Raw genomic sequence first — 16,941 nt, 5'->3', positions numbered from 1 at the left:
TTCCCCTTTTTCTTTTCTTTTTTAGCTTCTTTTACTACTTCAAAAACACATACACCAAAATTAAGAACACTCTCTATATCTCTAATTTCAATCCAGAGTTGTCTTATTAATTAGACTCCATAAGCTTTAAATTTTATATGGATGGATCCTTCTAGTGGACAACAGAACCACCAGGTGAGTGATGAGACATATATGTACCATTTCATGTGTTCCAATCATCACATGTTCCTTATATTTATTAATTGTATACCAGAAACACTCGTCTTCCATTAATTTTAGCCGTTGATCTTAATTATAAAATTCAGTAATTGATTTTTATTTGTTTGTTTCAGCAAATGGCAAACAATAATAACAATCAGTCACTAGAAAGCATGATGTTGGGTTGCACAAAACAAGAACAACAACAAGAGAAGAAGCCAAGGCCACAACCAGAACAAGCATTGAAATGTCCAAGATGTGATTCAACAAACACAAAGTTCTGTTACTACAACAACTACAGTCTCTCACAGCCAAGGTACTTCTGCAAATCTTGCAGAAGGTACTGGACAAAAGGAGGAACATTGAGGAATGTTCCAGTAGGTGGAGGCTGCAGAAAGAACAAAAGATCATGTTCTTCTTCATCAAAGAGAGCTCAAGATCAATTACCCTTTAACCCAGATCATAACCCTCTCATGAATTCTCTCCCTCCATTGTCATATGACTCTGAATTCACACTTGCATTGGCTAGGCTCCAAAAACAAACAGGTGGTGTGCATCTTGGTCTTGATGACCACCATGATCTCTCAATGTTGGTGAACCACACTAACACTAACACCAACACCACAACACAACAACAACAACAACAACAACAAGGATTCTTGGATGCACTTAGAAGCAATGGATTCAACAGCAACACCATGCATAGTGATTTGTACTATGGTGGAAATGGGGACATGGGTGAGGTTTATAATGAGATTATGCTTCCTTATGAGCAAGAAATGAGTGTTGAAACAACTCAAGCAGTTACTGTCACAACCACAAAGCAAGAACTCTGCAATGTTAGTTATAATTGCAATAATACTAATAATAATAATAAGGTTTTGTGGGGTTTTCCATGGCAGATCAATGGAGAAACAAACATGCTTGGAGATATTGATTTATCAAGAGCAAGTTGGAATGGTAATGGTCCTCTCACTACTCCATTATCTTGGCATGGACTTCTCAATAGTCCCCTAATGTAGAACAACAACAATGGAGTTTAATTAATTAATTGCTACCCTTTAATTTCTTCTTTAAAGTATCAATTAGTGTTAAGAGTGTTGGGTTGATTAATAGGAATTTGATTCACTTGAATCACCTTTTTTTTCTCTTCTTTCTAGGTTTTATTTATTTCTTGTTTGTTTCTAATATTTTTTTCTCTTTCCATCAAGCAAATGTCAAAACTTGTGTTATTATCTTTTTTTTTTTTAATCGGAGAATAGACTAATGAAATTCTAGATTTGTAATGGAGGTTAATTATTTGCTTATGAAATGATAAATTCCTCTCATGTCTGAGCAAAATATCAAAGTAAAAGTCTTATAAGATTTTAAATCCTTAAGAGTGTTGAAATGAATCATGTTAATAATATTAATATGATTCATTTTGTCTCCCCCTTCTTTTTAGTTCTCCTAAGCAAATTGTCAAAAATTGTGTACTATTTTTTTTTTTTTTTCAAAAAAGAACATTGATGAATATAGAGATGAAATTTGAGGTTTGTATGGTAGCAATTGGTAACCAAGTCAATGAAGTTGGAGAGAAGTAGATGAAGCATCATTTCCTAATTTTGACAGATGGAGAGAGAGAGATTTGAGGGAATGAGAGTGATGTTTCATGGTTTTTTATTTTTAAATTATGTGCAGCCCTGAAACAACTCTCTGAATTCTGAACACCTAGAATCAAATTTTCAGATTCATAGATTAGTTATGGTTTCAAGATATTCTGCCACCATTGATTGCATCTTATATTCTTTCATTCATCAGGTAGATTCTTGGAACATGTTTTGTACTTTAGTTTTGTTACTGACTAGTTATATACCATACTGAAAATGTATTATTAAATTCAACTATAAAATACTAGGTAAGAATTTGAGTGTTAATTGAGTTTAATTTTAATATACTAATAATGTAAAATATTTATACGATCGTGCAGTTATATTTTGTTTGAATAATCATTCACGCCTAAATAATTATCTTTATTGATATGATATTACATAATTATTTACACATATAAAATTATTTTATACCGATATTATATCAAAATGCGCCAACTTCGGCAAGGATTTTTGTCACTTGGCAGACCAAAATCCGAGTTAAGATTTGGGCGTGATGGAATCTGTTTCAGTAATCAGTCTCAAAATTATTTTATTTGAAATAAAATAGTGCATCCATTACCATTAATCAATGTACCATGAGCTACTACATACATTTGTTACATCATTGTTTGAATATTTTATAACTATATATGGACATTGATTCTTGGCGCCTTATAAAAAATTTGATTAACGTGTACATTTTTCTACATTAGAAAACAACACTGCGTAAACACGTTGAGTAGAGAAATAAATATTATTCTTTACCATAAATTAACATTCTGCCTAACTTAATTGTATGTTAACTTTTATTATTAATTAGAACTGAATTGCTTTTTCTTAGTTAATTTTAAAATTTTGCACGTTACTTGATCATAATTTAATTTCATTTTTGTAGTAATAATTTAAATTTTATACTTTATCAATTTAAAAGAATTTTACATAATTAATAATTGTATATTATTATATTAATAAAAATAACTAATTTTTAAGTATACTATTTAAATACATAAATTTAATTAAAATAATCTTTGATGGTCCCAAAAAGTAAGTAGAAATAATATGAACAAAAAGAATTCGATGAAGTCAGAAAAAGAGAATTTGGTTTGTTACGGTGTCACTATTGGAGAATTACTTTTTGGTTTCTAGGGTATAAAAGCAAAAAGAAAAAAACGTTATAAAACAGTATCGTTTGATTTACTATAAAATTAAAAATTATAGGAGTCAGATCAAAATATTATTTTAGTTTTTAATTTGATTAATTTTTAATTTGGTCTCTAATATTTTAATTATTATATTTAGCTTCAAAAAAATTTTATAGAACTAATTTTAATTTTAAAAAATTTTAAATAATTTAATATTGTCCCATCGTTAAATTTGACACAAATAATTCATATATATTAAAGAGCCAATAACGTCGATTTTAGTTTGTAAGTATAATTGATATACCAACGATTATTAATATAAATATTTTTTTTTAATTTTAAAGTGTTGATAATTAATTACTGCGATTTAGAGTTCTGTACAGAAAAATTCGAAAAGAAAAAATATTATAAAAAAATTTTGAAGATGTCTTTTTAATATAAAAAAAGATATAATATAACTAATAGCGTTGTAAATAATCACTCTATTAATTATTTGTGTTAAATTTAATAGTATGATAATATTAAATTCATTTAAAAAATTTTAAAACAAAAATAAAATATCTAAAATATTAAAAACTAAATTAAAATTTGATTTAAATATTAAAAATTAAAATATAATTTTATCCTACATATTATTTATCATTAAATGGGATAGAATTTGAATCTCATTTAAATTGAATTCAGCTCTAATCTAATGATAATTATAACGCAAATCAAGGTGATATTTTCATTGTGTATGTATGCATATAAAAACAAAAATAAACAAGAGATAGATGCAGCTGTATAGCATTGGAAGAAGAAGTCATTTTCTTGCACCTAGTTGAGAGATATCATATGATTACATTTTTGTCCTCCTTGATATAGTGCCATAAGGATAGACATTGTTGAACATTGATAGGTGGAGATGGGCCATAGGTTGATATTTTAATTACATGATTATGACAAATAAATATGTAATTTAAATTAAACAAACTATATATTATCCATCAAGTATATAGTTTATAAATATATTGACCGTCGCAATCACCTCAAAGCGCAACCGAATAATGGGCCCACTTTGGTTGATGAGGCTTCAAATGAGAACGAAAATGGAGCAAGTGTTGATGGTCAAAGTCTTCAGCTACCACTATCTCTTTGTTTATTTAGCTCACATGCACATGCCAATATATATGCCATATAATTAAAGGGCTTTTAGACTTTATCATTACCATTAAGATGATATTACTAACTCTTATTACGAGTTTAACTTAATAAATTATGGCTATTTCTGTATGATGAAATATTTTATATTTTTCATAATTCAAATTTAAAATTATAGAGTTCAACGAAGGAATCAATTACTTTTCAGCATATATCGGAAATCCTAACCCTAATCTTTACAAAAATTGAGAATTAAAAAATAATTTTATAATAAAAAATTAACAAACATTAATTAATTAAAAATTAATTCTCTATATTTATTCATTAAATATATACTCATTATTATATCAGCAGTAACATAATTAACAGTTGCAATGATATATATTTTTCATAAGAAAACTCTTAGGGACAATAAATTTTGGTATTTTTGCTTATTATTTGACTAGTATAAATATTAAATTATTTTTAATAAATAAATTTTATTAATTTATGTGTGTTAAATTTTGATAAATATAAGTATAAATTATATATTTTTTGTGTATAAAATATTTGTAAATATAAAAACAAATTATTACTGATAAAAAATAATAATATTTGTTAGTCATGTAACATTGCTCACTTTATAGAAGCATAAACATAATTTTTTCATGAATACTAAATGGTGGAAACTCAAGTGAAGTCGACTTCACGTGAAGTTATAATACCTAAGAGCAGTTAGATAATTTGATTGATTTGACTAAATTTTCATCAAACGACTCTCAAATATCAACTTCACGTGAAGTCGACTTCACCTAAATTTTTACCATACTAAATATATATATTTTTATACGACAATTGATTCTGGACCAATTTTATTTAATCTTCATATAACAAGTTCCATTTTGGGTGTATAGTGCATATTTTGGGTCAATTAAATTGCGTGAATTGAGAAGATAATAAAAAGCATAGTGGTTACCATAAAAATTGGAATGAAACGCGGGAGTATTTTGTGAAGCATGACGTTCAAGTGCAGAAAATACCAAGTTTCTTATCAGTCAGTTATCACAGACTTCAATGCTTATACATCACACATGTTCAATGCAAGACATTGTTTTGAGGTTGAGCATTTTCAGTAGCCACAAATTACATTAATATTTTCAAGACTAACCCAAATGCTTGAAATTTAAAAGAGGTGAAAATGGTTGAAGAAGAAAGCTGAAAAAGATTAAACTTTTAGTTGTGTCCATTATCGTAGTGTAACTGATGAACATTGTTTTCACGTTAGAAAAATATAGGATACCAATATACTATCTGTTAATTTATTGTCAATAATAATTAATTATTATATTTTAATTATAATTAGCATTGATATGTATAAGGAGACATATCTACAAAAATATTTTCATTAGACACCATCATAAAAAAGATATTTTTATTAAACACATCTACAAAGACACTTCTATTAAATATAACCATAAACAAGAATTGACAGAAATTAATAGAATTCTTATTAGTTAGGTAACAAAATTGTTTCACATTACTACAATAGTATTATATTCAACATTAATAAGGAGAATTTATTTTAGAGATTAGAATAGCACTAATTTAAATAAACAACTTAATTAAATTTTTTTAAAATAAATTTAAAATATAAGGATTTATATTAAAAATAGATTATAAATAAATTATTTTGTGTTTAATTTTTTTCTCATGAAATTACTTATTTTAAAATAAAAATGATAAAAAAATAATTAAAAGAAAAGTTATTTTTTTTTTTACTTTAAACAATGTTAAATCTTATCATGTATTATGTTTATAATAAGACTATTACTAGTTGATCATCTTGTAAATGATCTTTTTGAATTATTTTTTATTTCATCACTTATTTATCTTCTATCTAGGCCCTAATATAAATCATACTTGTGTTTAACCTTAAGACAATTCTAATTATAATTATAGTTAGTCAACTTACCAAGATGAGATGGTAAACCCTAATTCAATCCACAAATAATGAGTAACTTTGAAAATAATGCATGAGATATAGAAAGATCATACTGCATAATAATGATCTTCATTCATTCAAAAACTAAACTAAATTTGCAAATTCAGTTCACAAACACTGAGACTCAGACCCAGGTAGCATTTACAGTGCAGTTCAAAGCAGAGGGTAGTTAACAAACAAAAAGAAATTATAAAAAAGACACAAGACATTACAATAATATATTCATGACTACAACACAAGATAATTATTTCTGAGGCTTCTTCCATAACACACCAATCTTCTTAAGCATGTTGCCATTTTTCTTTCTGTTGTATTCATCATCATCATCCATCATGTGTTCACCAAATGGTGACCGTTTATAGTTGTTGCTGTCCAAAGAAACAGTTCTCTCTGTGATCTTACCATTGTTTCCGGCCGAAAGCATAGCCGCCGCAGCCTCTGCTGCCTTCCTCCATTGATCAGACTGCACCTTCAGCCTCCTCAGCTCTGCTTCCATTTCCGAGCTGGCCGCCTGCGCTGCTTCCAGCTGCTCGGCCACCCTCGCAGCCTTCCGGTTGCTCCTATCCGCCTCCTCCATCACAATCCCAAGTTTCGCGAGTGCCTCGCGCTCTGCAGCCTTAGCCGCCTCGACTTCTGCTGCAGCCTCCTCTTTACTAACTTTGCCACCATCTGACAAGCTCTTGTTGATTTCGGATTTCAGCGATTCGTTCTCTTCGGATATGCTTTGCAGTGTTGTCTCCTTGTCCATCAGATCAGCCTTCAATCCGGCCACACATTCATTGAGTTTGTTAAGTTCTTGTTTAAGCTTGTTCTCCTTTTTGGATGCAATGCTCTCATCAAGCTTTGAACTCAAATTCTCATTTTCCTCCACAATACCTTGCAATTCAGTTTCCTTGTCCATCAAGTTAGCTTTCAACTCTTCGATTTCAACTTTCTTCGCTTTCAATTCAGCTTCTAAATCGCATGCCTTCTTGTTTGATTCAGATTTTATCTGTTCCATCAACTCATAGGCATTCCTAAGCTGCACCGTGCTTCGAATCTGTTCTTCTTGGTAATTAGTTTCGGCAGTTTCTACAGCAGATCTTAGTCGCGCAACCTCGGCCTTCAAAGCATGAATTTCGCCTTCGATCGGAGTAGGATCCTCGCTCTCTTTCAATCCTTCAATCAGAGAATTTCCAGAATGATTGCTCGCAAGTTCCTCGAGCGAGTTGATTCTTGCTCTAGACTCATCTAACTCTAAAGCAATGGAGTTGTAGCCATCAACGGCCTTCGCAGCATCGGTCCTTAGCTGATCTACAGTTCTATTAGCTTCCTCAAGTTGCAACAAAGTCTCATTAACCATAGCTTGGGCCTGAGCTTCAGATTCTTTGCAGTTCCTTAATTGATTTTTCATTTCCTCCACAAGAGAGAGAGTTTCTGACAAGTTCTGCTTCAAGCTCAACAGCTCTGTGTCCGCGGATTCGATGTGTTGGATTTGTTCAGTCTCACAATTAGCTGTCAGTCCAAGCTGAGCCTTGAGATGTTGCATTTCATTCATTGCAGAGGCAAGTGCAGCAGGGTCAACTGAAAGCCGGTTTCTAGAAGCCTCGAGTTCGCATTCGTGCTCCTCTATGGTTTTTTCAAGCTCAGAATCATGAAGTTCTTTAGTAGCTGAGAGCTCTAGAATTTGCTTCTGCGAATCCTCGAGTTTCGCAGATAGGACTAACAGTTGATCCTTGACATCCTCAGCCTCTTGCTTAGCTTGCTTCTTGCTCGATTCGGACAGAATAAGCTGGTCCCTTACCACCCTCAGATCCTCTTGAAGTTGAGAAACTTGTGATTCCAATTCGGATATCTTGCTCGGGCGCTTCCTCTGAGGAAACAAGGAATTATAATGGTTTAGAACCATAAAAAAATTTTGATGACTACAAAACACAGGATGCTTTAAAGATTCAACATGTAAATGTATGGAAAAAACAATGATAATTTCATAATATAGAACCAAATGCATCCTAAATTTTCAATGAAAAAGAAAGTTATCCCAAATAAACATGTTACTTGTGAAACAAGTTACCTCTGGAACAGGGCTTCTTGGTGATCTGCGGTCGGCGATCTTAGGGCTTCTTTCCTTTGACATTTTATTAGCTTGGCTTAACGATGATACAGCGTCTGTGTCTAGACCGGTGGGCCTTAGTTGGCGCATCGCACGCGGCGAAACCTTCTGAGGAACTTCAGAGGATCCGCCATTTCTAAAATCAAAACAAAGAGAGGTGTTGATCATGTAAACATTGTTGAATCCAAATCCCAGAAGACAAAAATGCAGGTGCAAAAACAAGTATGTCTTAGGGTCCGTTTGGCAAGCTTCAAAAGGCGAATGGATCCTCTCAATTTTTTTTAGCAATTGAAGGGGTAAAGTGTGATCTTTCACCATTAATTTTATAAGTGGGATCAAGAATAAATTCGAGAGAGAACAATGAAGGGTTACAGATTACACTCTACACTCTCAATTTTTTTTAACAATTGAGATGATCCATTCCCCTTCAAAAGCTACTTTTTGTGCTTTTTGACTTATAGTATTAATGTCTGGTACAATTTTTAAAATTAAATTACAATTTTCTAAGAAACTATTTGAGTTCTTATGAAAAAATTAAAAAAAAAAACTTCTCTTATAATAAAAAGCTTTTTATCACATTTTTTTTTAAAATACTTTTAGAACTAAAATAACAAAAACAAAATAACTTATTTATAAGTTACTTTTAATGTAAGTATTTATCGTTTAAGCTATTTTTTAAAAAAAAGCTTAATTAAGCTGTTTACCAAACTGAGTCTTAATGTTGCGCTACCTGAGAACTGTAACCTTTTTTTTGGTGGATAGAACTACTTCAATTAGTCACAATAAAGTGTTGCTAATGTAGCTAGGTGTAAATGTCATCAACTTCATTAAATTCATTTTGAAAATGTAGTCTTCCAAGTTCCAAGAGCTATAAAGAACATTTTATGATTATGATAAGTTTCAAACTATATTAATCCTCCCTCCATTTCACAAGTGTGTCTCTTTTTAGTTTTGCACATGTATTAAGATAATCATTAAACTTTTATTGAAAAATATAAAAAATATCTCTAGTATTATTTTTCTCTCCATTAATTCTTTAGCCTTCTATGTTACTCTTTCTATTTAATAATGAAGGGCATAATAGGTAAAAATGACTTCTTGAAATTATAAGAGGACACTTAATTTGCAAACAAAAAAAAATGCAAAAATACACATAATATGAAATGAAGGGAGCAAAGTTTAATTTTGATTGTAACATTCAATCATATTCTTTCTTTTAAATAATAAGTTTAAAAATTAGTTGTTTTTGCTATGCGACAATATCCGATTAGTTATCTACATAAAACTCTTTCATATTGATAGTACATGAAAAATGAATTCTTAAATATTGAAAGAAAAGAAATAGAGAGGAAGAAAATACAGAAAAGGAAAGAAAAAGAAAAGAAATGGAATAGATTTTTATTTTCTTTAAATATGTTTGGATGAAAATAAAATGAAAAGAAAGAAAATAATATATAATATTATGAAAAAATAATTTTATCCTTACATATTTTAAAATGTGTTGAAAAATAGGAGGATAATATTAGAATATTAATAGTAAGTACATTTTCCTCCTATTTTCCATCTAATGTTAGAGGGAAAAAAATTTAATGAGTCACACCTATTTTTTTACACTATTCACTTTTTTTTTTTACTTTTCTATTCAACCAAATAATATAAAATAGCTATTTTCCTCTCAATTTCTTTCTCTTCTTTTGCCTTCCTCCCATTTTCTCATCAAACAAACACACCTTAGTGTTAATGAAGGAGATCTTCCTCCTTAGTAGCCCGTAACAAGAATGAATCTTCTCAATTTTTTTTTCAATTGAGGGAATAAAGTGTGATATCTCATCTCTAACCCTTTAATGCGAATCCTCTCATAGTTTTTTTTTGTTCCATTTATAAACCTTACCATTTCATGTGAGAAAAAAATTTGAGAGGATCTATTATGGGATCTTAATTAATATTGTAGTCCAAATTGTGTCTTCCCTAGAATAATTCGTTTTCAGTTTTATTTTTTTTAAAAAGGAACACATGAAAATGCAATTATAGTGGTGTGGGGTATTGAAACCTAATTGAACAAAAAAGGATATAGGGATACCTAATTACTCATTAGTCTAAGGAGACAAATATGCTTAGCTATCATTATCAATCTATTTTCTTAAGTAATCACTAATCACTAGTCGATCTAAACAGCTAAACTTGTCCAAGGGACTGAGACAGATAAAATTTATTCTATCTTATGGGATAATGGTATTCAAGCTTAGTTTTCACGTCAACTATTTTTTTTTTTTTTGCTTTTATTTGAATCTATGATATAATTCAATTTTGATAAAAATAAACATATAGAGAAATTACAATATTTAAGAATAATAATCTTGCATTCTCTCACCTTAAATTAAATGTTGGAAAAAACTTCAGATAAAAATAAACGACTTATTTTGTTAAACAAAATTTATCAAAAAGGGAACTCACAACTAACTTTAAGAAAATTAAGAACGAGTATTTATTTATTAGTAGAAGGCCCAATAAAAAACATTTTCGGCACTAAATTTATCCAAAATATATGAAGCTAAACAATTCCATGGAGCTTCTTAAAATTCGGTTTAATTATTCTATTAGTCTTTATAGTTTTACCAAATTTAAAATTAGGTCTCTATTTTTATTCCCTTTTAATTGGATCTCTATATTTTTAATTTTATAATTAGGTCATTTTTAGTGTAAAAAATATTAGAATTTGCTAAATATTTCTCTGCAAATTGAAAATATCTACACTTAAGAACCTAATTAAATCTTTAATCACATATTTTCTAAGAGAAATATTCAGTTAATTTTAACATTTTTAACATGAAAAAGATCTAATTATAAAATTAAAAACAGTATAGACTCAATTAAAAAGAAAAAAATATAAGGATGTAATTACAAATAAAAGACCAATAAAAAAAATTAAACCTTGAAATTCCATCGGATTAGGGTTAAAGGTTATAAAAGCAAGCGTTATAAATCATTTCAAGATTACCTTGTCTTAGGGTTAGGGGTCTGCATGGCTTCCTTCCCTGCCCTTGCAATTTTGTATCCACCAAAAAGAGAAATGGGCTCACAATTTGGGCCTCACTGTTTCAATGCTCTCTGACCCACAAGGACTATATCACTTCAAAAAAAAATGAGACAACAGAATCCAATGTGAATGTTGATGAAGTTATGGGAAAATAAATGTGTTCATGCAATATGAGATGCACTACTTATCATATCATCCATTTACCCCTTAAGACATAAATGCACAAGATTCTTCATTACTATGGTTTTCACATTTCAGTGATTCAGTCCCTAAAAGTACCCCACCCTTCAAAGAGTATCCGAAAATGTTTCACTATAAAGATATTAGGTTATGGGTACCACTATTATATAGGATGACAAAATAAATAAAAAAGTGAAGTAGATTTTTATGAATATGTCAAACTCAAACCACATATATCAACAAAATTAAGGGAAAAAAATGTTATACTTTTTACCAAATGCTATGATAATGTCTTTTAGGCTCCAACATCCCAGTTATGATCAAGAGGGACCTACAACTAAACCCACATAGAAGGAGGAGGAAATTACTAAAGTACCCCCATGTAAGACCATGAAAATTTTCAATTTTATCCATGTGTAATGGGTATTTTGTAAAATCACAATTGAAATGAAAATTTCAATATCCTCCAATATTGCCGTGAAAGAAGGGAATAGCCAATTGTAGTTGGTATGGAAAAAGATATTTTATTACCTATAAAACTCTCAAACTTAGATTCTGTCTGCCAAACAAGAAAGCCAATTGATCAAATTGGCTCCAACTCTTTGACATTTTTCACATCATTATTGTTTCAAATTTCAATGTTGCATTTTAAAAACAATAAACCATTAAAAAAAAAGTGTTTTTTTTTCTAATACAACATGCTAAGTTACTCAAGAGGGAAAAGTGGGAAAAACGCCAAAAATTAGAAGAACAAGGGATTTTCATAGGGAACAAAAACAAGAGGAATCAGATCCATACAGAAACACAAATAAAGCATGCAACAACAGCACTAAGCATTATTTAACTCTGCCACAAAACTATATATATGGATAATATATAGAAACATTTTAATTGATTAATTAATTAACCTTGGAAAAACAAATAGTAGAAAAATGGGAACACACCCCATATTTTGAGATTAAAAAGTGGAAAGAAGGAATGCACTATTTAGAGAAATATTATTTATTGAAGCATAAAAAAAGAGAGGAAGAAGCTCACAAACAAAGGGACAAATAAAGTACATTATAGAATCCACTTTTCTTTTTAATATATTCTCTGTGCTGCTTTTCTTTACACACATGAAAGCTACAAAACCTTGCAGCTCCTGAACTACATTATCAAGCAGAAAAACCGCATTTTCTTTTCTTTTGCCGTAATAAATAAATATAAAATAAACTATATATCAGTTAGAAGCAAAGACACTTTTTGGAAAAAAAAAAGCAAAAAAAGAGCTTTAAAAGAAAGAAGTTTCTTTTTTTTTTCTTTTACTCTCCTTAAAGTAAAATAGTTCTTACACGGAATTTTTTTGAAAAAAAAATTGAAAAAAGGAAATTTTGCAAGGAAATGTGGACACCCTAAAATAGTAAAAATATAAGTGGTAGAGACCCACTTTTAATATGAAGTTTTGAGATCTTGTGAGGTAAGAAATAAAGCAAGAATGTAATGTAAGTGCATTGACTTGAACCATATTCAACCCCATTTGGCTATTTGCTTACATTTTATATATGAATGCAAAGTTTAAAGAGAAAATGTAAATGCAAAACAAGTTGTGAGTCCTAACCAAGTGATGAAAGCATAGAAACTGAAGAAGAAGCTTGGAGAGTTGTGTATGCTGACCCTTGTTTTGTTCCTGATGATAGAGCGTGCAAAGGAGAAGCCAAGAAGAAAGGAGAGAAAGAGAGAGAGTAAGAGAGTGACAAAGAAAGGAAGCTAAGTAAGAACTAAGAAGAGTGAGAGGGTTGTAACTTGTAACTTTGAAAGGGTTGTCGTTTCATCCAACAGCTATTAAATTGGTTTGAAGTGTGACTTTGCGTCCGCAACTATCATATTCATACTCTTCGGATAAAATATGCCGTCCATATAACAAGAAAAAAAATATTTAATTATTTTATAATAATGCTAGATAATTAATAAATATTATTATTTTTTATTAGTATTTAATTAGTAATAATTTTTATTTATATTTATAAAAATTTTATACACATAAAATATATAGTTTATATTTTTATTTATCAAAATTTTATACGCATAAATCAATATAATTATATCTATATTTTTTAAAATTTACACACATAAATTAAGGATTTTTTTTTAATAAATAAAATAAAAAAATTTATATTTTTCTAAACATTATTTTTGAACTTTAATTTTTTAAATACGTTTTTTTAGAGCAAGTTCATCGCACCTCGGCGAACTTTATAAAAATTATAGAGTTCGCCTTACTCCAAGCAAACTCCTTTAAATTTTTTTAAATCCCACATTTTTAATCATTTTAATCCATTATCATCATTTCCAAATAATATATAGATCTACAAACAATATATAGGAGTATTTACACAAAAATAAACAAGCATGGCTTTTTCAATAATTTTTTTAATTATAAATTAAATAAAATAAGCCATATTTAACAATGGCAAATATTATCATCGTCTCCAAAAATATATAAGTACATCAGAATAAACCATATTTAACAAGGATTTTTTTAATTATAAGTCGTATTTTATTTTAAAAAAATTTAAAAATATAAAAATTTAATTATAAATTTATTGAGATTTTAAAATATAAGAATAATTAAATAAATAAAAAGATAATTATACATTTTATATGAATATTAAATTTAATAATTACTTTTATATATACTTAACATAGTTGTTGACTTTTTATATATGATACCAAAAAAACATTTGAATATTTTGCATATTTAAAAAGTAAAAAATGATTTAAATTTTTTATGAATTAATTATTAACTAACTTTTATTATTTTTTTCATATTTAGGAAAATTTTGTAACATTGAAGAATATGTAATCCTTTTACTACGTTTTTACTAAGATGTCTTCTCTTTATGTTGAGAGATAAAATGTACCACTCAAATGAAATGAACTTTCATAAATGGAGTATGTTGTATACTTGTACGTCGTATGTTATTCCACAAATACTATGCCTACTTTGATAAGTTCTCACTCTTTTATTTAATTAATCTTACCTCTTGTCGTGTCTTGGGATCGACGACGAATAAATCCAACAATTAAAATTGTTTAAATGCATCTAGTATATATGTTTCAAATAATTGCGTGATTTTTTTAAAGTAAAATATTAAATTGAGATATTAAAATATATATATGTTTTGGACTTTTTTTTTACATTGCTATCAGTTTTTGGAGAGGTTTTTTTTATTTTTGGTTTGGTCAGTCTGAGAGGTTTTTATTACAAGTACTAGTTTTTTACAAAATTTTTATTTGGTAACCCATCTATGTCGGCCCAATAGATTCTTTTTTGTATGGAAAAAAGCAGATTATCCAAAATACAAAAACAAAAGAGCCTTTTCCGGTCAAGTTAGCCCATAGAGAAAAAGAAAAAAAACTCCCTTTTAATGAATATAATAACAACTTGTGTCATTGTGTGACACTCCAAATACTAAGATTAAGATTGCACATGAATTGGATCGAATCGGATATAAACTACAAATCTATCCGATCCACATTGTATTTATCAGATTAAATCAGATACGATATCTATTATTTTTTATAGTATGAATCGGATAATATCCACAAAATTTGAATCGAATACGGATAATTACTGTGAATATATAGATATTATTCGATCCATGTGCAATTCTAGCAAATAGTTCAGTTTTATAGTACCAGATCATTCATCCAGTAAACAAAAGGTCAAAGACATTTTTAATATATTAATTAATATTAGAAAATCATAGTTGTGGTTGGTGGCTTGGTGCTACAAAATATCTTTTGGAAAAATTAACAGAAAAAAAATAGCAAGAGTTAATTAATAATATAAAAGAGTAAAAATTTTAGTTAATATGTATTCTAAACGTACATATTACAGATATTATTATTTATTAGTAAAAGTTTTAACTTTTTTAATAAATACATAACAATTAACAAATATATTAAAATTTTAAATTTTATATTTTTTCTTAAAAAAATTTTTAATTTGTAATCTTAGTATGTCTTTTTAGAATATATATTAACTGATTAATTAAATATAAATTATTACTTCTTGTTAACCGTTTTTAATATTGTTTTCTCCCCAACAAAAAAAAAAACATATTGGAGCAAAAAATTACTATCATTTATTAACATGTCATTGTATATATCATTGTCATTTGCATTTATTAAAAGAAAATGGAAAAGTATAGTAACTTGTAGATGAAATTTCCGAGTAGAAACAGCTTTGACGATAATAATAGTTCACACTCCATAAAATGCGGAAGCTTTAAATCTTCATGCAGCTACACTGACATTTTCCCTCAGTTCCTTTGAAACTGCAGCAAGATAGGCATGTGATGACCCACATATATACCTCTTACCCAAATAAATGTAAAAATATTATGCAAGCAAGTGATTTTTATAATGAAATATTATCTATATATTAAATACTCTTGATATTTATATAAAAAATATAAAAATTAATAATTAATTATATATTTAAATTATTTTTAATTAATAAAAAAATATATTTAATTGTTAAAAAACACTAATATTAAAGTAGTATTTATTATAAGAATTTAATTTTGATACATTGTTAGTATAAAATAATTTTATATGTGTATTTAATTACGTGACGTCACATCAATAAAAAATAACTATCTTTTGTATTGATCGCGTGAATATCATCTAAAAAACTAATGTAATTATACGACTATATAAAATACTTTACACTGTCAATACATCAAAATTTAACTTTTATTATAAAGACCATATATGTAACAAGATTGTTCTTATAATTATACTACTTGACAATTACATAAAATATTAAGAGAAATAAAAATATAATAGTGGCATTTTTTATGTACATAAACTTCCCTGCTATGATGTAAAGGCGACAAAGACATGAACCTGCATTCTGTGTCCCTTCTGTACATGGAGCTTCCAATGGAACTTCGGTTCAAAGTCTCTGGTCTCTCAGTGTGAATGGAGGGATATTATAATCATTAACTCCATATATAAAAGTTGGTTATTATAATATATATAGTATTGAAATGATTTTTTTTTTCGCCCTCATTAGAGAGTACTTGGTGATGAGGATCGATGGAAAATGAACATAAATTAAAGTACTGATTTAATTAAATAAGACATGAAAAAAAATATAAATTAAAGTTACAATTTTATCTAATAATGACTAAAATTTTGTCTCAATAATTTTTAAATATTTAACACTTTAGTAGGTACACCTTATTGTCATTAAATTCTAATGTCTTGAGTCAGAAATATAACAACAAATGAAAAGAAAATATGTATATTCCGTCTTTAATTTATTTTTAAAAATATAGATATTTTAGAAAAAATTATATCCAAAAAATAAAAGGAAAAAAAATACTCCATGTGTATCAAAAATCAAATATGTTATTGTCTATAATACAAGACAAAATTTAAAATTTTAACATTTATTTAAACACACAAATAAATTAATTATTCAACTAACATAAATTAATTATATATTTTATTATTTCTACTATTAGAGGTTTGATATTATGATAACT

At 28.2% G+C, this 16,941-nt stretch overlaps 2 protein-coding genes across 5 annotated transcripts; one reads left to right on the top strand and one right to left on the bottom strand.

Annotated features, from left to right (window-relative positions):
• The first annotated feature begins 6 nt into the window (after window positions 1-6).
• Window positions 7-1,570, top strand: LOC107476919 (dof zinc finger protein DOF2.1). The gene is made up of 2 exons (XM_016096866.3): window positions 7-174; window positions 333-1,570. Exons 1-2 carry the CDS (start codon window positions 142-144, stop codon window positions 1,218-1,220), a joined length of 921 nt encoding a protein of 306 aa, XP_015952352.1. The 5' UTR covers window positions 7-141; the 3' UTR covers window positions 1,221-1,570.
• A 4,559-nt stretch (window positions 1,571-6,129) lies between these two features.
• On the bottom strand, window positions 6,130-13,202 carry LOC107476920 (interactor of constitutive active ROPs 3). Of its 4 annotated transcripts, none has more exons than XM_016096867.3 (4): window positions 13,002-13,202; window positions 11,183-11,314; window positions 8,146-8,320; window positions 6,130-7,944 (listed from the first exon to the last, which is right to left on the bottom strand). In XM_016096867.3, exons 2-4 carry the CDS (start codon window positions 11,206-11,208, stop codon window positions 6,337-6,339), a joined length of 1,809 nt encoding a protein of 602 aa, XP_015952353.1. In that variant the 5' UTR covers window positions 11,209-11,314; window positions 13,002-13,202; the 3' UTR covers window positions 6,130-6,336. The 4 variants fall into 4 exon arrangements, with proteins under 4 accessions (XP_015952353.1, XP_015952355.1, XP_015952354.1 ...); XM_016096869.3 differs by having other exon boundaries at window positions 11,183-11,306; XM_016096868.3 differs by having other exon boundaries at window positions 13,058-13,200.
• Window positions 13,203-16,941: the final 3,739 nt, after the last annotated feature.

This window comes from Arachis duranensis, chromosome 3 (assembly GCF_000817695.3).
Source record: "Arachis duranensis cultivar V14167 chromosome 3, aradu.V14167.gnm2.J7QH, whole genome shotgun sequence".
Taxonomy (NCBI): domain Eukaryota; kingdom Viridiplantae; phylum Streptophyta; class Magnoliopsida; order Fabales; family Fabaceae; genus Arachis; species Arachis duranensis.
Note: the sequence above shows the minus strand (reverse complement) of the source record. Positions and strands in the feature narration are given on the sequence as shown.

Excerpts from the sequence above, each read along its gene's own strand:
- LOC107476920 (XM_016096867.3), bottom strand. The coding sequence starts at position 11,208 with ATGCAGACCCCTAACCCTAAGACAAG. Across the intron at positions 8,321-11,182 it reads ACCCCTAACCCTAAGACAAG|AAATGGCGGATCCTCTGAAG; the intron begins GTAATCTTGAAA and ends TTTTGATTTTAG. Across the intron at positions 7,945-8,145 it reads CAAGAAGCCCTGTTCCAGAG|AGGAAGCGCCCGAGCAAGAT; the intron begins GTAACTTGTTTC and ends TTGTTTCCTCAG.
- LOC107476919 (XM_016096866.3), top strand. The coding sequence starts at position 142 with ATGGATCCTTCTAGTGGACAACAGAACCACCAG. Across the intron at positions 175-332 it reads GTGGACAACAGAACCACCAG|CAAATGGCAAACAATAATAA; the intron begins GTGAGTGATGAG and ends TGTTTGTTTCAG.